General features: G+C 41.2%; 1 protein-coding gene across 2 annotated transcripts in view; it reads right to left on the bottom strand.

Annotated features, from left to right (window-relative positions):
- LOC144289745 (uncharacterized) overlaps positions 1 to 21365 on the bottom strand; it is an 87930-nt gene that overhangs the window by 59738 nt on the left and 6827 nt on the right. Inside the window, exon 3 of one of the 2 annotated variants that reach the window (XM_077858082.1) lies at positions 2170 to 4828. The exons of the other annotated variant lie outside the window; for it this stretch is intronic. Within the exon in view, the coding sequence (XP_077714208.1) occupies positions 4778 to 4828 (51 nt within the window). The 3' untranslated portion in view covers positions 2170 to 4777. Of the gene's footprint in view, positions 1 to 2169; positions 4829 to 21365 lie in introns of those variants that run through there. 2 annotated transcript variants of the gene reach the window in all.

Raw genomic sequence — 21365 nt, 5'->3', positions numbered from 1 at the left:
AACCCCCAAAAAAAAAACACTTTACATACAACATATAAAGGGAAAAGAAAAATCTGGGGGGATGCCTGGGTGGCTCAACAGAGCGTCTACCTTCAACCCAGGGAGTGATCCTGGAGTTCCAGAATCGAGTCCGACATCAGTCTCCCTGCATGGAGTCTGCTTCCCTCTCTGCCTATGTCTCTACCTCTCTCTCAGTCTCTGTGTCTCTCATGAATAAATAAAATCTTTAAAAAAAGAAAGAAAAATCTGGGAAAATATGGAAATCCACATCATCAAAAGATCCCTTATAAGCCAATATATTAACACATACAACCTATTTTTTAACTGTATACAGTACCAACAGGTAAATCACAAAAGTGCTACAAATAGCCAAAAGACAGGGTATAGAAAATATGATTTCATTAGTTATGAAAGAACAGCATCTTACCAGAATTCTATACCATCTTTCACCCAGAAAGCCATCAATTAAGAAGAGAAGAGGCCTAGTTTATTCATCATTGGCCGTGGTGCAATGAAGTGGAAACTGCCACAGCCTCTTAAAGAAAACCAATCGGAGAACTAGCCAAGGAACATCAGTGTCTGACATTCTTTGTTCCAATAAATCCACTTACAAATTTATCCTAAGGAAATAATGAGAGATGCAAATAAATATATACCCTAGAATGCTCACTGCACCATTACCTATAGTACTAAAAGACTGGAAACAATGTAAATATCCAACAGAAAGAGAATAGTTAAGGAAATTATGGAATACTAAAAATAGAATGGATTGTAGGGATCTTTAAAAATCATGCTTATTGAGAATATTTAATGATACAAAAAATGTTCATGATATAATATTAAATGAAAACCAGGAGAAAATGAAACTGTTTAATCCTACCTGCATATAAATGGGAAAAAAACTAGATAAATTAAAAACACTAATGTAACTCTTGAGGTGCCTGGGTGGCTCAGTCCGTTAGTGGCCAACTCTTGATTTTGGCTCAGGTCACAATATCAGGGTCCTGGGATGGAGCCCCACTTCAGTTTCATGCTCAGCAGGGAGTCTATTTGAGTATTCTCTCCCTCTCTCTCTCCCCCCTCCCTCTCTCTCTCTCTCCCCCTCCTCCTTCGGTGCCTCTCCCCCCACTTGTGTACACATTCACTCTCTTTCTAAAATAAATAAATCTTTTAAAAAACATTAATGTAATTCTTTTCTTACAGCTGGGGGATATACTATGAGGTTTTAGGAAATCACTATGATTTTATCACTAATCATTTAGAACATCATTCTCAAAGTTGGCATATCACAAAAGTATCTTTCTGAACAAGTAAAAGGGCAATTACTACCTTACTACATAGATGAGAGAGGAAAAATTGAAAATAGAAATGAGGTGTGTTTGGCACAAACAAAAACAAAAACAAAACAACTAAATGTTAGCTTGCTTTCATATTATCTTCAATGGTCAACTTAACACTTTTCCCTGAAAAAACATCTAATTATTTTAAGAAAGTATAAAGTCTACTATGTCCCCAAATCATTGTGCACAACACAAAATATTGATCCTGCTCCCATGGTTCTTAAAGCTATTTTTATAATGTTATGAGCCAAAAGCCATAAAAAAATAAATGTTTTTGCCTGGCTCAGTCTGCTGTGAGGCACACAATAGGGAGGCAGCTCTGAAGCTGACCAGTCACATTCAACTGCCATCCCACCTCTACAGAAGAGGAAGAAGGAAGTGCCAATTGTGCCTCTTACTTTCTGCTCTTTAAGTTCTTTATTCATACAATAAAAGGTACAGATAATCAAGAGCTCTTCAATTTTATATGCAACGTTGGCAAAGCATGGCTTTGCCCATGCCATTCCCTTAGCCTAAAATGTCTGCTTCCCACCCCCAGTGTCTCCTTGGAAACCTTTATTTCTTTAAGGCAAAGCAAGCTTGGTGTTGCCAAATGAATCCCCAACCTCCATTCCCATATTCCTCCTGAAGAAAAGCTTCATCTGACTCAGACATGCACCCAGGAGCCTCAGAGAAAGCTGGCTCTACCCTTACCCCAAGGGCTCGGCCCCACTAAAGATCATGATTGGTTAGGCAATCCAGGCTAAGCCAATCAAGGAAGGACATCTAGTCATGGGAATGGGCATTTCAGGCTAAGACAGCAGAGCCCTGCCAAGTGTGCAGGGGAGCTACTGACAAGGCAGTTTCTCACTCATAAGGGATGGCCACTGGACCAAACAGCCTCTCTCTTCCTCTGGGTATTGAGGCAGTCAGAAATTGCTGCTGCCATCTTGCTTCCAAGGCAAGGATGGGGAATAACAGAGAAGCCAACGAATGGATTCAAGTTATGCCCCAAGTCCATGTATCTACCACTGAACGTCTGGTTAAATTAACTCATGCATTCCCGTAATGTTTAAGGATATCCTAGCTAATAGAATGAACAACTGCTGGTTTTACCTGGCAAACATCATTTCTTATTCTTCTATAAACAGAACTTTTATTTTCCCTTTGGGAATCACACCTTGCCCATTCTCAGTTCCTGCAGTCTAAGAGGGACTGCCCCTCCCCACTCTAACCTCCAGAGAAGGAAATGAAGCAAGGATAACCAATCAGAACACTGGTTTTAATTGGTTAAAAGGCTGTTACATTAACCTACTGAGCCAATGAGAAAGTTATGAAAGCCACCTGCTAGAACTATAGTCAAAGAAAAACTCCGGTTCTGTTGGAGATGCTTACGTGATGGAGGATAAGTCTGTCCTGCCAGTAGCTATCTTCTCACAAAAAGAAATGAGATGGCTAAGAATGAAGGAGCCGGAGAGAGGGCAAGGACAAGGGAAGGAAAGAAGTAGCCAGCCCTGTGACAACACAGTTTTAGTGCCTGGATCCATCTGTCCATGAAGCTGACAAACACCAGACTTTTCAGTTATACGAGCCACTAAATAATCATCTGTTTCTTAAAGTTTGAGATAGTTTTCTGCTGTAAGTACTCTCATGAAACCTTGTCACCACATGGATACTCTCACTGTATATTGTGACTGCGTGTCCAACTTCCCACCAGACAGTGAACTTGTGCAATAAAGACCAGGTTTCTATCCTTATAATTTCCATACCTAGAGAAGAGCCAGGCCTATGCCACCAGGTATGGTACTTGAAGCAAGTCATTAAAACTCACCAATGCTCAGTTTCCTAATTGTAAAAACAAGACCATTAAAAACAAAGACAGATAATACCAAATGTTAGGATAGGGAGTAGGTACAACCCTCATACATCACCAGTGGAATGTAAAATGGAGTGCTTACTTTGAAAAACAGATTGGCAGTTCCTCAAAAGGTTAAACAAAGAAGGTACCGTATTATGCAGCAATTCCAAGTGTAGATATATACTCAAGAGGACTGAAAATATACGTCAACACAGTAACTTGTATATGAATGTTCATAGTAATTTTATTTTTTTTAAAAGATTTTATTTATTTATTCATGAGAGACAATGAGAGAGAGACAGAGACACAGGGAGAGGGAAGGAGAAGCAGGCTCCATGCAAGGAGCCCGACGTCGGACTCGATCCCGGATTCCGAGATCACACCCTGAGCCAAAGGCAGACGCTCAACCACTGAGCCACCCAGGTGTCCCTCGTAGTAATTTTAAAACATCAAAGCAAAAACTCAGGGACACCTGGCTGGCTCAGCTGGTGAAGCATGTGCCTCTTGATCTCAAGGTTCAAGCCCCAGGTTGGAGGTAAAGAAATAAAAAAAATAAGGGGCACCTGGGTGGCTCAGTGGATTGTCTGCCTTCAGCTCAGGTCATGATCCCAGGGTCCTAGAATCAAATCCCACATGGGGCTCCCTGCTCAGTAGAGAGTCTGCTTCTCCCTCTCCTGCTGCCTCTCCATTCTGCTTGTTCTCTTTGAAATAAATAAATAAAATCATTTTAAAAAGAAATAAAAAATAATCAACAATAAAGCAAAAAGTCAAGTGTTCATCAAAGGATGAATGAATAAATAAAATGTACATCTAACAATGGAATATTACTTGGCCATAAAAAGTATTACACACTGATTCGTGCTACAGCATGGATAAATCTCAAGAAATATTATGCTGAAAGAAGCCAGAAACAACAGGCCACATATTATATAACTACCGATATGAACTGTCCAGAATAGATAAATCTATTGGGAAAAAAATAGATTAGCAGTTTCTAGTGCTCAGGGATTTAGGATGAGATGGGCAGGGGGAGTTAATGTTAGAGAGTATCTCATTTCTTTTGTGGTTGGTAAAAAAAAGTTCTAAAATTGATCATGGGGTCATGGTTATAGCACTGTGTGAATATACTAAAAATCACAAGTCAGTGTACTATATAAATCAGTGAATTTATGTATATGAATTCTATTTCAAGAAAGCTGTTACCAAAAAAAAAAACAAGGCAGATGAACCAGATGACAGCCAAGGACCCTTGCCATCATGACCTGGCTTGGATTTTCTCCAATATTTCATATAAAATAGGGAAGATCTAGCTATGTGATTCTGGGCAGGCTCTTACTCTCTCTGTAGCTCAGTTTTCTCATCTATAAAATGGAGATGAAAGTACCTTCGTTATAAGGTTGTTGTAAGGATGGAATGAATTATGCATATAAAGCATTAACAACAGTGCTCTAGCAAGTGTTGAGCTGGCATTTGCTAACTAGCCCCTTCCATGTGGTTCCAAACACATTTACTGCAAATCAAAATCTATTCCGTGCAAGTCATCATCTTCCAGCACCAGTATAATGCCTTGTGAAGTATTTCCATCCACCATTCCGCTAACTCAGGCAATCACAAAGATGTGTTCCACCTCAGTTTCATTTTTTTCTTTCTCCTGGGGGTATAGAGAAAGAAACAATGAAAATACAAATAAGCTATGGCAAGTAGCAAGTAAATGTTTTTCATCTTCCACTGGCAAAGCCAAGGCCTGATACCCAACTGCTACAAACTACTTCCATGTGTCTCCGTCCTAGACAAAGAGGAAAAAGAGCCAAATGTTCAAGCCTGATGATGGAAGTTTGGGTTTAAAACTAAGACTCTCCAACCAAACCTCAGTTTAGGGTGTCTGCCCCCAAGCTGTCAAGAAATGGAAGGATGTGAAGGAGTTCTACATGAATCTTCTCACTGGTTGTTTCTGCCTGGATGGGGAAGGAGTAATACTAATCATTATGGCCATAATCAGGGCAACCACAGTAGCTCCTATGATTTATGGAGGGCTCCCCATGTTCTAGACTCTCTGCCCTATTCTAAGTGAATTACATGCATTAACATATCTAATTCTCACCATCAGTCTTATGTGATAGTTATTACCATACCATTTTGTGGGTAAGAAAATTGAACCACACAGATGTTTAGTAACTTGTCCAAGGTCACATGGCTCTTATGTGGCAAGGCTGGGGATTTGAACCAAACTGTCTGAATCAGTAAGTATCCACTACACTATGTGTTAAATTCTTGACTAGGCACCATGAAACCACCGCCTCCAGGCATTATAATAATAAGGACTAATATTATCTACCTTTTATTGAAGGTTTAAGATATGCCAGACATTGGGCATTACAAGAATTATCATCAAAACCACACTAACAGGATCATATTAACCATCACCAAACCATTTTACAGAGGAGCAAACTGAGGTCAAGAAATCCATATCCAGGATAACCCAAACATTAAGAAACTATATTAAGCCTTGATCTTGCTCTCTCTGGTTCAGAGAGAGGTCAGTTTACAGGTCAGTAAAGGAATAATTTGCTTTTTCTATCGCTAGAGTTGGATCTTTGGTTTTCTTCAAACAGGAAGGAGAAAAATGACTCATGGGCCCCAAGACATGCAATCTGGACCTTCTGGACAAATTCCTTGGTCTTTCATTTCTCATTCTCTTATATGGTATTGTCTCTACCCAAGTCATCCCCCATCCCACAATCACCTAGGAGCAATGGGGAAAGAATTATGCTACTGGCAAATTAATTTTTCTAGAAAATAATAGGATGTGAGTAGAGTGACTGTTGGGAGATTAATGACAGAGCCAGGCTTGGGGCACCCAGCTGGGTCAGTCAGTAGAGCATGTGACTCCTGATCTTAGGGTTAGTGAGTTCAAGCCCCATGAAGGGCATGGAGCCTACTTAATTAAAAAAAAAAAAAAAAAAAAAAAAGAAGGAGCCAGGCTGGCCATGCAAAATGAGGTGGGAACAAACCAGGAAGGAGTGTGTGTTTGTGTGTGTGTCTCCATGTGTCTGTGTCCATCCAGAGAATGGCTGGGAAGAATCAACCAAAACAAGAAAAAACAAATTTCTGGCCAAGTGAGGACCAGGAAAACTGACTATAAAGACTCTAGCTGCTCCATGGGGCTAAACTATTGGAGATGCTCCCTTAGAAAGCAGGAAATAGACAGGCATCTTACACGTAACTACATGGCCTACTTCCAGGATCCACAAAGAAGTGCATATGGAGTGGCTCCTGCAAGATGGGGGAGGGGGGCGCATACTGGGAAAGTTTTATCCAATTTCATGCATGTTTGTGAGCTCAGTACATGCAAAAACAAGGATTCAGCCAAGGACAGAGAGAGACCTTCCCTACTACCCAGGCAAGATCATCATGGTCTCTCCCTAAACCCTCGAGAACAAAGAAGCAAACTAAACCTGAAGAACAACGCTTTCTTTAGATATAACCAATGGGCTATTCAAATAGTTGAACATTTGGAAAACTTAGTATTCTAGCCACGGGTCTTTAATTTTCGCACTGTTCTACATGTCAGAATGTGGGGCAATATGTAATATAGTCTCAAATCCAGAGCAGACTCTTTAACTGCAGAGACATGGTGCCAATTCACATATTAAAGACACCTTCCCAGGGTGCCTGAGTGGCTCAGCAGTTGAGCAGCTGCCTTTGGCTGAGGGCATGATTGGAGTCCTGGGATCAAGTCCCATGTCGGGCTTCTGCATGGAGCCTGCTTCTGCTTCTGCCTGTGTCTCTGCCTCTGTGTGTCTCTCATGAAAAAATAAAATATTAAAAAAAAAAAAGGATACCTTCCTAGGACACCTGAGTGGCTCAGTCAGTTGAGCAGGATCTAGAGATCGAGCCCCATGTCTGGCTCCCACCTCAGCACAGTCTGCTTGTCCCTCTCCCTATCCTCCCCCAAACCCAGCTTGTGCTCTCACACATGCTCTCTCTCAAAATAAAATAAATAAAACCTTAAAGATAGCTTCCCTGAATGTGAAAAGTATAGCCTCAAAGAAAATGTGAAATGCCAATGGACAAAACAGCACCTGCAATCCCATGCTTCTGGACAAGTGAAGCTGTGCTTTAACACTGTCTCCGAGAACGAGGGCTCTCCTCTTTCTCCTCCTTCGTTGGGAGCTGGGCAAGTTGGTGCCAAGCTGCTGTATGACTTCACTCTCTGTAATCCGCATGGCACGTGGAATACCCACAGCATGCCAGATTATCAGTAAGGTGATAACACTTGTATATTATACCTGCTTGGCACAATTTGAATGAGGCTCCCTCAGGCCGCGTAGGGTTTCATTTCCTGTTATCTGCACCTGCACCAATTTCAGAAGCAAATAAAAATACCCCACAAAACCATATTTTAGGAGCTTATTCAAAAGTCAAGAGACAAAAACCCATGCAATCCACACAAACCCCAAAACACAACAACAAGGTAATTAACCTGACGTTCCAATTCACTTCACGTCTGGGAGGTATACCTCCTTCCGTTTTTTTTAGTGATCTTCACCAAGTTCGCATCTTTTACCCAACTTAACTATGTAATATGACTTTTAACCGATACTGATAGAATAATCATAATCATAAGATTACATAAGAGCTAACATGTATTAGTCAGGGACCATGCATCACATTTTATGGGGATTACTGCACTGAATCCACACAACAAATGAAATTCTATCAGTATGTCCTTTTACACACATACACACACTTATGAAAAATGAGGGTAAATTAGGTTAATAGGCTTTAAGTCACTCAAAGAGTGTTAAAAAGGCTCTTTAAATACAAGTTTGCAGAATTCTAGAGTCCCGGGTCTGAACCAAGCCAAAGTGTGACAGACACCCACAGCTACACTGGATCAGAATTTGAGTACACCTTGAATTGGTGCCACACACCTAGACAGTGTCCTTGGCATTAATGAAACTATCACTAGAGTTAACTGGCATTTGTAGATTCTTCATTTATATTTCAATAAATGGGGGAATAGTCCTTTGGGAAGTTAGTTCTGTGCCATTTGGGAAGGATGAACACTGAAAAGAGGGAAGGAAAGAAATCAAATGATCTACCAAGGGGTTAGGAGCTGCGGACACCAATGTCTCCATCACTCTGTCCCTGACAGAGCATCAGGGGGTAAAAAAAGGATGAGAAATGACAGCTTTATGAACTTCACACTGCCACTCAACATTACTTAAAGGGCAGCTTTCCCTGGAGACGCCAAGAATATACCAGGCATCAAAGCAATTCCGTATCAGTACCTTTTTAAAAGGAAATTATTACAATATTTTACTCTGGTTCCTACCAATTCATTGCATACAATTCACTGTGTAAAAGAGAGTCTTCATCAAATACACATATTTGGTGGGGGAGGGGGAAGCTAAACAGACTCTTAATAAGAAATTCAAATCAAGAATTGCTCAAGACGACACCTGCCTTCTGGCCTAATGGAAAAATCAATCTGTCAGGTCTTAATTAAGTACTCAGGCTAGAAAGAAAAGGCGGCTGCTTATACTTGGTATACTACCTAGTATAGTGCTCGTAGTCAAAATGTAAGTGAAAGTCATATTTGCTAAAAAAATAATGGTAACTGTACAGATGAGTCATTTGCTTCTGGGCGGCCATATATTTAGTCAACAAAAGGTGGAACCAGATGAATCTCATAGGTTTGTTGACAAAGATCTTTGCGAATAACGACATTTGGATGTCTAAATGATATTGTATTGAAACACCTAACTGAGAATGTCCAAAAATAAGCTCCGGGGGGGGGGGGGGGTGCGAGAGGGAACAGGGGCATCAGGATGTAATGCCTTCTGGCCTAGCAGTAATGTTGGGTCAGTAAATGAACAAAGGAGCCAGGAGGTAAACGAGGAATAGATAAATAAATAAGTGAATGAGTGAGCATGTAAGTAAATGCATCTGTGCGTTACTTCCATGATGGTCACTGAAATAACTAAATTCTCTACCTCCTTTATATAATCGCTAACAACTATGCAGGTATGTGCATACCCACAGCCCCTCCATCGCTGCAGTAAAGACCGTTAGAAACTCTGATCGATCCATTCCATCCACACTTGGCCCAGATGTAGCTACGTGGCTGCAAAACAGCACACCTCACAGAGGCCCTCATCACCGTGGGCAATTCCCGTTGGCAAATGTGCAGTCTCTCTTCCCAACCTGCTGAGTGCACAGCCAGTTCATTCTCCAACTGCCCTGCCAGGGTAGGGAAATGGAGACATTGAAAACCGTGCAAGGATCACAAGTTAATAACTGGTTTGCAAATGGTGAGCCATCCTGAGCAGCTCTCTCGCGCTCTCGTTCCCCTAGGAACAAAACACCAGACACCCAGCCAGGGAAAAATAATACAGCCAGACTACGTAAACACATTCAAATCCCAAACCTGACTATATAAAACCCCTGTGTAGTCTAACGTTTGACCCAACTACAGTATCATTTCCAGTCCCTATAGTGGAAGATTAAGGTGGTTGTGAAAAGCCAATTTCAATGGGCAATCTGGGAAACAGCTGGATAGGAACGCTCTGGGGTTCCCGGCCTGACACTGTCTGAGGGAGCGCAGCCCGACAGGGGATCACCCGCTGACTGGAACTTATCTTCCCTCCTTTCCTCATTCGGTAGCAGACCTGCAGGGGGGAGCGGGGCCGATGCTCTTCTCTGTGGAGAAAGCACCAAATCCTCAACAGATTCTGGAAGGCTCTCCTCTTGAAGGCGGTGGGCAGACACTGGTGCTGACTGCTTCCAGCAATCGTGAGCTTCCTGAAAGTCCCACAGAGACATGAAACGTGCCTCCTCCGGTCAGGCCTCAGGGATGCTCCTAACAGACTCTCACCCCCTTCTCCAGAAGAAATGTTTACCTCCTCTGCAAAGAAAGCATCTTCTGGGGTAACACCATAAGGACCAAATTGTCTCTCTGATGTTTGTAACGTAACACACCTCCTCCCCGGGCTCCCAGAGATGGCCTGTCGGGACACAACACGGCCAAACACTCCAGAGCACCCCCTACGACTGTGTGTCAGGAAGGAGTACCTTGCTGGATGAAGAGGGAGGGACAGAGGAGGATGCGGGCAGAGATGTATGCGGAAAAGTGCACCAAGCAAGAAAGCTCAAGAATGAGTTCGCCGGGTCCTCCCACTTCTGAAAGGAGCCCTCAAACTTCTAAGATCCTATTCTCATGACACACAAATCCAGTAACGGGACTCACTCTTGTTAATAATAAACAGTCGACCGACACCAAGTGTTTAAGTCAAGCCAGAAGCTGTTTGTTAAGTGCTTTGTGTCCATTTGCTCACTTGCACCTCACTTGGATCCGAACCCCAGACACCATCGCTGCCGCTAAGATGACCCGCCTCCAACTCAGCCACTTGCTGGGGACCCAAGAAGGGCAGAGAATCTGTGTGTCCTTCTGCACAAACCAAAAACTACCTGGTTCGGGGAGTAATATTGCAGAATCATCCAATTATGTTACCATACTTTTTTTTCTTAAGATTTTATTTATTTATTAATGAGAGACAGAGAGAGAGAGAGAGAGAGATGCAGAGGGAGAAGCAGGCTCCACGCCGGGAGCCCGATGTGGGACTTGATCCCAGGTCTCCAGGATCAGGCCCTGGGTTGAAGGCGGTGCTAAACCACTGAGCCATCCTGGCCGCCCTATGTTATCATTCTAAAACTTGGTACTAATGACTAGAAAGACAAAAGAAAAAAAAATCCATTCTTCTCTTCAAACACTGTTGGACTTGAACCACCTCACAAAAACTCATCTTCCTTGATGAGGGTATCTCGACTGCACAGTGCAGAGGCAGATCATCCCATAAGATAATTTCTGCATTCCATGCAGCTCAGGCCATCCATGTCTCTGTGACATGGGGCCTGGTTGGCTTGTAATTCTTGAAGACAGGAAACCAACCAGAGCCCCTCAAGATGAAACTGCATGTTTAATAATTAAGAGTTTGGGATAAAAGGAGGAAAACAGCAGAAGCACTTTTCTGAGGCTGCCTTCAGATTCAAAGTCCAGCAGGTACCTTACAGAATGAAGCCAAGGGCAGGTGATAGCAAAGAACAAGGAAGGAGATGGAAACAGAAGGTAGAGGTAAAGCAGCGAGATCCTGGGGAAAGAGCTACAGAAGAATAAAAGAAAGAGCAAGCATGAACAGGATTAGCTTCCCTCATAGGACCTTGCAAAATGCCAGCAGAGAACACCTACTCCAGAAGACGGCCAATATTTTACACTAGAGGCTCTCACAGCTCAAGGAGAGAAATGTGCTTTAAAACCTGAGCCCCTTGAAACTAGTATTACACTATATGTTAACCAACTAGAATTAAATAAAAACCTGAAACTAAACAAACACAAAAACCTGACTCCAATCTGGATTCAGCAATGGGGAAGTCAAGATCCCCAAGTGTGAGTGGCAAAGGAGAGCCTAAGCCAGCCATGCCTGTCCCAGCCTGGTCTTCCTGTTTTCCAGAGGAGGAAATCTTGTTGCAAGAAGCAAAGTCCTGGGCAGCCCGGGTGGCTCAGCAGTTTAGTGCTGCCTTCAATCCAGGGCCTGATCCTGGAGACCTGGGATCAAGTCCCACATTGGGCTGCCTGCATGGAGCCTGCTTCTCCCTCTGCCTGTGTCTCTGCCTCTCTCTCTCTCTCTCTCTCTGTCTCTCATGAATAAATAAATAAAATCTTTAAAAAAAAAAAAAAAAAAAGGGATCCCTGGGTGGCGCAGCGGTTTGGCGCCTGCCTTTGGCCCAGGGCGCGATCCTGGAGACCCGGGATCGAATCCCACATCGGGCTCCCTGCATGGAGCCTGCTTCTCCCTCTGCCTGTGTCTCTGCCTCTCTCTCTCTCTCTGTATGACTATCATAAATAAATAATAATAAAAAATGTTTAAAAAAAAAAAAAAAAGGCAAAGCCCTGCAAGACAGTTAATAAACCCCAAGCAGGACCAGCTTCAAGGGTATGTGACAAGTGCAGCCACACAGGGCCCTGTGATCAGGAGGGTTTAATGCTCTGCTATCACCATCCAAAAACTCTTAGGATTCAGTAAGGAACCCCACACTTAAATTTTGTAGTGCGTCCTGCAAATCATACAACTGGTCTACTCCCACATTCCATTTATTCTTTGAATTTGCAAAAGTCTCATAAGACAGACTTTACCTCTGTTTTTGTTTTGTTTTGTTTTTTAAGGGTAACTTGTTTCATGGGCTATTTACACTATATGTGACCTCTTGGCTGGGATGTCCTAGATTCTCAAAAATTGGTATTCGATGCACAGATCAAACATTTCTTCATGCCTAATACGTGCTCCAACCTGCAAGGCAAAATATGCTCTCTATGATTGTCAGAACCCATGGAAAAAGACACAGATGTCACTAGTAGGTTTAATGGAGGGATGATGCAACAGGTACATTCTAACCTCAAGAGGTTGTAAAAACCTAAACTATTCACCTAAAACTCAGTTCCTGATCCTTGACCTATCCTCTTTTATCCACAGTAAAATGTATCTCTCCCAAACATATATACACACACCAGCATAAAATAAGCACACAGGTATAACACATGTATCCAAAGAAAAATCTTGTGGTCGAGAGGTCTAATATATCCTTGGTCCCATTTACATTACAAACATCAGAAGACAATTTGGTCCTTATGGTGTTACCCCTGAAGAAGGTTTCTTTGCAGGGGAAGAAAATATATATGCATATACTTGAAGAGCAAGCAGTTACTAACAATTGTATAGAGACTAGGATACAGAAAAAATGCTCTTGATACAGAGTAGAATAAATACATGTAAGAAAAAAACATATGGAGTATTATCTGTAATTCTGTTTTTTTTAAATATAGATACATACCAACACACACACTTAGATATATCCAATCATGTATACATAAATGTGTAAGTGTAGATATGGATATTATCACAGGTAGCAAGGCTGGATTTGATCCCAGTGGCTATCACACTTGGCAAGAGTCAGTTCCCCTCTCTGAACCACAGCCTCCTGATGAACAAGAGGTGGCCTGGATCAGGTCATCACCAAGGACTCTATCGTTCTCACGGGATCCCACTCTGGGGATCAGTCAGTGAAGCCAAAGAAGTTCCCACACTAACACTCTGTCTCGGGATCCCTGGGTGGCGCAGCGGTTTAGCGCCTGCATTTAGCCCAGGGCGCGATCCTGGAGACCCGGGATCGAATCCCACATCGGGCTCCCAGTGCATGGAGCCTGTTTCTCTCTCTGCCTGTGTCTCTGCCCCTCTCTCTCTCTCTGTATCTCTCATGAATAAATAAATAAAATCTTTAAAAAAAAAAAAAAAAAAAAAAAAAACACTCTGTCTCAAACCAAATTGGCTCCTGCCTACTTCATTGTTCTCACAAGAAACTTTAATGTTCACATAGCATGGCCAAAGTGAACAAATAATTGTATATATTTTAAAATATGGATATCTTACACCCCAGGAATTTTTTAAGACTTCCTTTTTTAGCACAGTTAAAGGTACAGAGGAAAATTAAAGGCAATGTACAGAGATTTCCCATATCCCCCCACTGGCCCACACACAGCCTCTCCCATCAACAACATCCATCCCCAGATAATACAACTGTTACTACTGATGAGTCCGTAATGACATGTCATCATCCACCAAAGCTCACAGTTTAAGGGACATTGTAGTTGACTCCTGGTGCTGTACATTCTAGAAGTCTGGACAAATATATCGTGACATGCATCCACCATTACTGTATCATACAGAATATTTTCACTACCCTACAAATCCTCTGTGCTCTATTTACCTCTCTCTCCCCAACCCCTGGCAACCACTGATATATTTACTGTCTCCACAGTTTTCACCTTTTGCAGAATACCATATAGTTGGAGTCACACAGTAAGTAGCCTCTTCAGATTGGCTTCTTTCATACCATGATATGCCTTTAAGATTCCTCTATGTCTTTGCATGGCTTGATAGCTCATTTCTCCTTTTTTTTTTTTTAAGTAATCTCTCTGCCCAATGGCGTGGTGAAGGGGGGGTTCAAACTCACAACCCCAAGATCAAGAGTCACAGGCTCCACTGATTGAGCCAGCCAGGTGTCCTCATTTCTTCTTAGTGCTGAATATTGCATTGTGTAGATGTACCATGGTTGTTATTTATCCACTCACATGCCAAAGGACATCTAGGTTGCTTCCTGGTTTTGGCAATCATGAATAAAGTGGCTATAAACATTTGTGTGCAGGTTTTTATGTGGACGTAAGTTTTCAACTCCTTTGGTTAAGTACCAAGTAGGGCAATTGCTAGATCGTATGCAAAGAGTATATCTGGTTTTATAGGAAACCACCAACCCATCTTCCAAAATGGCTATGACAATCATGCATTCCCATCAACAACGTATTAAGAAAAAAAAACAAAAAACAAAAAAACACTGTTTCTGAGATATTCGTCGTACGACTCTCCCCGACCTGAGGACTAAGGATCTTTTACAGGGTACAGTGGAAATTCAAGGGAAACATTCCATCCTCTTTAAATCTCTTCCCAGCCTCCTCACGCACGGTGCATGGTCAGGCTCCTTGGGATTTTCCCATTCTGAAAGAGAAGCTGTTTGGTGAGCCAGGCTCTGTGACCACCCATGATCTGAATTACGCACAGGTGTTCAAAAATACAGAGGGATCCAGCATAATTAAGAGCATTAAGCAATCATCTCAGCCCAAGGAGGCAGTTGAAGAAAAGAAGAACAGAGTTTGGGCAGCACTTTGGGAAATAAATTCCACAGCCTTTCACCAAGTTGAAATCTTGGCTTTGGACACACATAGAAATGAGCCTGGCCTGATCTGAGTTCCCAGTGGACATCCGCCAGATCACAAAAGTTGACCCAATTGGCCTGCCTTACCACCGAGAAGGCCACTGCTGGAAGAGCAGATGGTACCGCTGGTAAGAGCCAACATGGATGGACAGGACAGCAGACAGGATAAGGGCAGAACAGAGCGCGAGCCAGGGTGGGAGTCTGCTTTCAAGAGAATCATTTCATCAACGCATCTTTAAAGAATAACATTACAGCAGCCTTCGATCTGATTTCCTTCTTTTATGGACGTCAATCACTCTTTCTTTCTGTCCTATAAACCACAGCTAATTATTCCTTTATTTTCTCTCTTGTCACTTGGTACTGTTGTACAATAGGAAGACACCTGCTAAACTCTGTCCAGGAGGGAATGTCTTTGAGGGAGGAAACCCCTTTGCAACAAAGAAGGCGGTGTCAACGTTTTCCCACAAGGTTTTCAGGAACCCCAGAAAGAGATGCTCAGTTACAAGTATTACTTCTCCTTAAATAAACCATCACCAACTATAACTTTGTTATGAGAAACTCAAAAATTTTTCTTTAAATTAAAGCCATTGTTTAATGGTAACACGGACCCTAATGGTCCCTGTTTAACACACCAGTCTTCTAAAAAGAGGATTGTCCAAACATTCCCCCTTTGTTATATTTTTCCTCCATTCTTCAGGGAAACACTATCTACCTTCAGACTCATTTTGTTTAACATCTCTGGTCATTTATGCTATTTATTGAGTATCTGATATTCCTAATAAAATGTCAGTACAAATACCCAAGTTGTCTAGAGGGAAAGAAAAAGTTTTTCCAACCTTCCCTGGCCAGTCAAGGTAAACATTTCTATGACCCAAGTCTGTTGGCCACACTGACACAAATGCCTTTTATCTTTCCCCTTAAATTACAAAAGATTATCATTTTACTCAGCAATAAGCCTGACTAAATCGAAACTCTGTACATCAGAATTAAATATGTTCTATCTACTCAAAATGAACAGTGTATTATTTATCACTAATATTTAATGACAAAAAAACTGATAACTCTCTCTGGTTATACCACTGATTTCATCTAGTCGCGCATCATCGATTCCTTTGGTCATTAGCATAATCACAGAGCATCAACTCCGGCTTATGCAGCAAGTTTGATAACAGAGCTGAAAGTAGACACACACTATTTTAAAAACATGTTCCGATTTTCATCTGAGTATATCTTTATTTATATGGCTTTCTTACCATAAAGATGCCAGTCCTTTAAAATATGCAGAAATCACTTTCTACGCTGAAGAACAAGGTGCTATATCATAACAAGGATACAGAAGTATAAAGCGCCTGTTAATTAAACATCGCTTTTTAACTTGCTACCCTGCATATGTAACTGCTAAGTTCTAAGCCAAGTCTTTAAATAAGAATGAGAAAATGGCTAGGCTCCTTCAGATGAATGCCTAGCCTGGTTTTTTTTTTTTTTTTTTTTTTTTTCCTTAAATGTAAGAGATCAACCACTTGATATATTATTTTTTTAAATCAAATTCCCTGGTAAATGTTTGATTTTAAAGTCCTCCCTCCTCCTTCCCCCCCAAAAAAGCACTGGCAAATGAACAAATTATAAAGTTCGAGTCAGGACTGATCGTTTCACACTAATCCTAAATTTTCAATGTATAATACTGCAGAATGCGGCTGGGTTTCAAATGTGAAGAACTAGTCTCAAATAATATTCAGTACTTGAAAAGATTCAAGTGGAAAATGAATAAACTATAGTTACATGTATTCACATGGATGAATTTTACGAACTCTACTGAACAACAAAAAAAAGCAAGTTACTAAAGAATGCATACAGTAGGATACCATCAATATGAACCTTGAACGTGCTCAAGAAAACCCTATATTTTGGGATACATGCGTATGTATTAAAAGCATAAAGAAATCCAGGGGATGAAAAACAGCCAGCCGAGAGCAGAGGTCATCTCCAGGGGACAGGGACAGAGGTAAGATGAGGGGCGATATGCCAAGGGCCTCTTCAACCTGGATCAGAAATGTGTCCTCTCTGAAGCTGAGCTGCAGGTACCTGGGTGCTCTGAATTATTCTTTGAATTATACCTTTTTGGTGTCGTACACAGTTTTAAGAGAAATGGCTTTATAAATATCTGCCAGACTTCTCTCATCAGAAGTTATCCTCAACTCAAAGATAAAGGGCTTGAGGCCAAGACATTACATTTTATTCAACAATCAGAGCACTTGCTACAATACTACACCCTGCATCCCACTACCAAACCCATTTTCAGTGTTTTCAAAAGTGCTTTATTACTACCTTACGAAATTCTTCTAGTTCAGTACTTGGAGACGGGAAAGTCATCTCTGATGCAGAAAAGATCTCTCTAGTTAGTAAAAGTGACTGTACTGCTTGCTAACAGAAACAAACAAAAACAAACACAGAAATCAGATCTCTTTACATGTCTTTTAAATTTTGAGTTGATGTGAATATAATGCACCAGAAGAATAAGCTAGAAGCACACCTTGTGTATGATCTGGGGACAAAAGGGTAGAAGAAAAGTAAATTTTTGCCAGATGGGGAGTTTACCCCCCCCTCCCATCCCATTCCCATCCCTTTCCTGGCATATTTAAAAACCTTGAGCAGCAGTTGCCATAAGGACAGCGAGACAAAAGGGAGAAGCACCCCTAGTCAGCGGCAAGGAGGATGGCTTGCTCCTACAAGTATAAGAATTTGTTGTAAGCTTACCCAAGTTACGACTGCACATTTACTGTCAACATGCATCATACTGCAACAAAAGCCATTATTTAGAAAATAACATGAACACATTTAAGCGGTTGAACCCTTCCTAAACCCAGAGAAGGCATGCAAAACAGCAGGTCTGCAACAACATGCCTAATGGAGGCCATAAAGGAAAACCCGAAACTGAGCAATTTTCTATTTTAATAGACTAGCTTCTCCAAAATTATTTACAGTTGTATATAACAGATGCCCCACCCCCACCTTCTCAAGGTCCAGCTAGCTTCTTTCCAAGCAATTAACTGCAGCAAACTTTCTATTAGAAAATTTCTATAATACATCACTAAAAAGGGTCTGTCATTGATTCCCTAATGATAAATCAGTTAATTACTTAACCTTTCTTAATGAAATGATTAACATCCTTTCGACAAACAAGGAGGAGTGATTTAACATCGCACTGTAGATTTCATCAACCAGGACAGTGGTAATACTAGGCATTCTCCTCCACGGCACCTTTTATTTTTTCAATCAGTTCCATTTATCTTTTATAGAAACCCTTTACTCAAGGGTAGAGACAGCTAGTTTTAAAACTTGGCCCACTAGAGATTTTTTTGTTTTAAGTACTTCAGGATCCGAACAGCAATAAAAGAACTTTGTATTACAGGAATATTCCAAATGCCACCCAAACCTAGAGCCAAAGCAACTGTCTAGTTCTAAACATAAACACAATTGCCAACTTTTTGGTATCTATTAAAATCAAGCCACACCCAAAGTCAAATGGAATTTTTTTTTTTTTTTAATTTAGGTGAGGGCATTTCAGATAAACACTCTACTGGGTAACTTCAAAAGGCACCGTTACTAAAATACAGACCAAAAAAATGTCTTTACAACTTTTATTTAAATAACTCTTTTGATCTTAGTGGTTAGATCTTTAGCTGAAGCCTTGAATACTTAAACAAGCTTTTTTAGCATTTTATCTTCCTTTATCTCATAATCTTGTAGGATGCATTCTTCTTAGGATTCTGCTTTATTTGTGTGGCACCATTGGCAAAGCTATTTCCATCAATACTCCTGCAGACCCCATCTTACACAATGGTAGAAAATGTCCCAGGATGCCTAGGGAAATCGAAATACTTGTGCCAGCAGGGTTACTCTAATGAGTAAACAGTTCAGATTTTAAAATTAAGATGAAATACTCAGAAGAAAAAAAAAAAACTTCAGAAAGCCATTTGACACTAATTGGTAGCTACAACATGACAACGCCCATTGAAAACGTGGATGCAAAAAGGGCATGATGTGAAAGGAAATGTCCCATACTTGGTGAAAGCTATTGACATTCCAGGTTGTTCCTAGCACTTTGTGCAGCTGTGACGCTCGTGCTCTGCCTCTATTTCTCTAAGTATCTATGTTTCTTCTGGTGCTTGACTCAAAAGGGAAGCCTGTACACCTCTCAGATTTCATGAGGTCCAAAGAGTTAAGCTAAACCCTTCAGAGGAGTTGTAGGCTTTCATCCAACTCTGAAAATTGAGGAGTCCGGTTCTCCCACTTTGGCGGGTATCAGAATCGTGTGGGGAGCTTTTTCAAAATGCAAATGCTGGCTCAGCCCAGATATGGCACATCCAGGAGCAGCGCAACTATGTCTCTGTCCAGAACCAAAGCTCCGCCGCGATTCCAATACTCGTACATGCTTAAAAACCACCAGTTTTGACTCTGAATGGAAATCCGAACACATCAGAAATCAAAGAGGTCTCGAGATAAAACAGAAAATCAATCAGCAAAATCCAAAAGAAGATCGAGATTTCAGTTCCAGAATCTTTAGCAGTTTAAATCACTTGGCCCATGGTCCCCTGGTTAGTGTGCTTCAGAATTAGGAGGGGAAGTTTGTTTAAAATGGATTCCATCATCAGTCAGCAAAAATTCTGATCCAAGAATCTGTATTTTAATAAAACTCTCTGACACATATACAAACACACACAATGACCTGGAAGCAGGTGAGCAAAGCCCCCCTCTGAAACGTGTTGACTTAGGACCAACTGCAACTTCCTTCCACTTCATGCATGAGCATCTGTGTTCCATCTCTGTGCTCACCTGTCCCCAGGAGAGGAGACTGCCAACACCTCTGATCAGACATCACCAACTCAGGGCTCTGGGACAGGAGAAACACAAGCAAAACACATACCACATCCTCCCCTGCAAGAGCTGTGGTCAATGTCCAGAGAGCAACAAGAACATCTTAAAGAATCTGAGTAATAACACAGCACCTGTGCCATTAGATCACTAAGCCCAAAGAACATACCTTAAAATACTACCCCTAATTCACAGACAGGAAACCTAGAGCAGAGAAAATCATGTTATGACTCAAATGCAGAGCTGGAAAGGAAAGGAAAAAAAAAAAAAAAGCAACCTCAGGAATTCAGTTTTTGAGCCTGATGCTAGAAATATTATTCAAGGTCCTAGTAAATAAAGCCGATCACAGTCTTAGCTAAAATCAAGTAATCTAGCAAAATGTAGATGTCCACCTGACTTCCTCCTAATATACACATGTATCCAAATATTAAAAATGGGGAGAAAAACCTCTGTCCGGTCTTAAGTAAATCTATTCTATTTAATTAATTTAAGATAATGCCATGCTTATACTCATTTTTTTTTCCCCTCAGCAAACTGTCCCATAACACACTAACCTCTGATAGCTACAAACTGTTGAAATACAACAGAATGACATGAGTTTTCTAGTCAGGGATCCCTCCATTTCAGCTGCTGGTCTGAATCAGCAGCAGTTGGAGGAAATATACCCATCAGGGTGCTCCTAAAGAAAGAGAACTAAACAGTACACAGAACCCTTGAACACAATTTTGTATGTATTCATGTTCCTTTTAAAAAAAAAAAAAAACTATTTTATTAAAAATGTGATTTGGAAAGAAAGTGCAATTAGCTCAGCACAGGCACAGCCGAGATGTTCCCCGAACACACCAGACATATGTAAATATTTCGTGATATCAGTTCCATTCGAGTAGACCTGTCAAGATATTTACAGGGCTTGACAGTATTTCTGTCTTTAATTAAATTTTTGCCTAGATACTTTAATGTAATTTAAATAGATTATTAGTTGTCAGGATCTAATATAAATTTTGTTTACGATTTAGTTACTTTAAGTACTTAGATTGAAGAAACTCATTTATCCCCATGACTGAGCAGCTTTGAGCGTCAAGAGAAGAGAAGACCACTAAAAAGTCCCCACTGCCCTTTGCACTATCCCAGTAATCTTGAATTACTACAACTTAATTGCAAATATCAAAGCACTAAATTGAGCCCCCTCCCCCACCTGTTTTAAACAACGGGGGCTCCTGGAGAGCCTTAAGGAAAAACCCTTCTACACTTGGTGATCAGGACCCAGGGTCTTTCTCTTAGGCGGGTGATTCTCCTAGAGGCTGGTAGGTAGGAAATGTTTTTCTCACTTTAAATCCCGTAAAAAAACTACCAAACAAACACCTGTTGTGCACAAGGCAGGGCATATATTAAAAACTGCCATCCGGGGATTTCAAAAAGAAAAACAAGCCTTGCAGAGACATCCACAGCTAGTTTGGTCAATAGATCTCATGACTGGGTACAACAGCACG

Source organism: Canis aureus, chromosome 19, assembly GCF_053574225.1.
Source record: "Canis aureus isolate CA01 chromosome 19, VMU_Caureus_v.1.0, whole genome shotgun sequence".
NCBI lineage: Eukaryota > Metazoa > Chordata > Mammalia > Carnivora > Canidae > Canis > Canis aureus.
The sequence above is the reverse complement of the archived record's forward strand: the minus strand, read 5'-3'. Positions and strand labels throughout refer to the sequence as shown.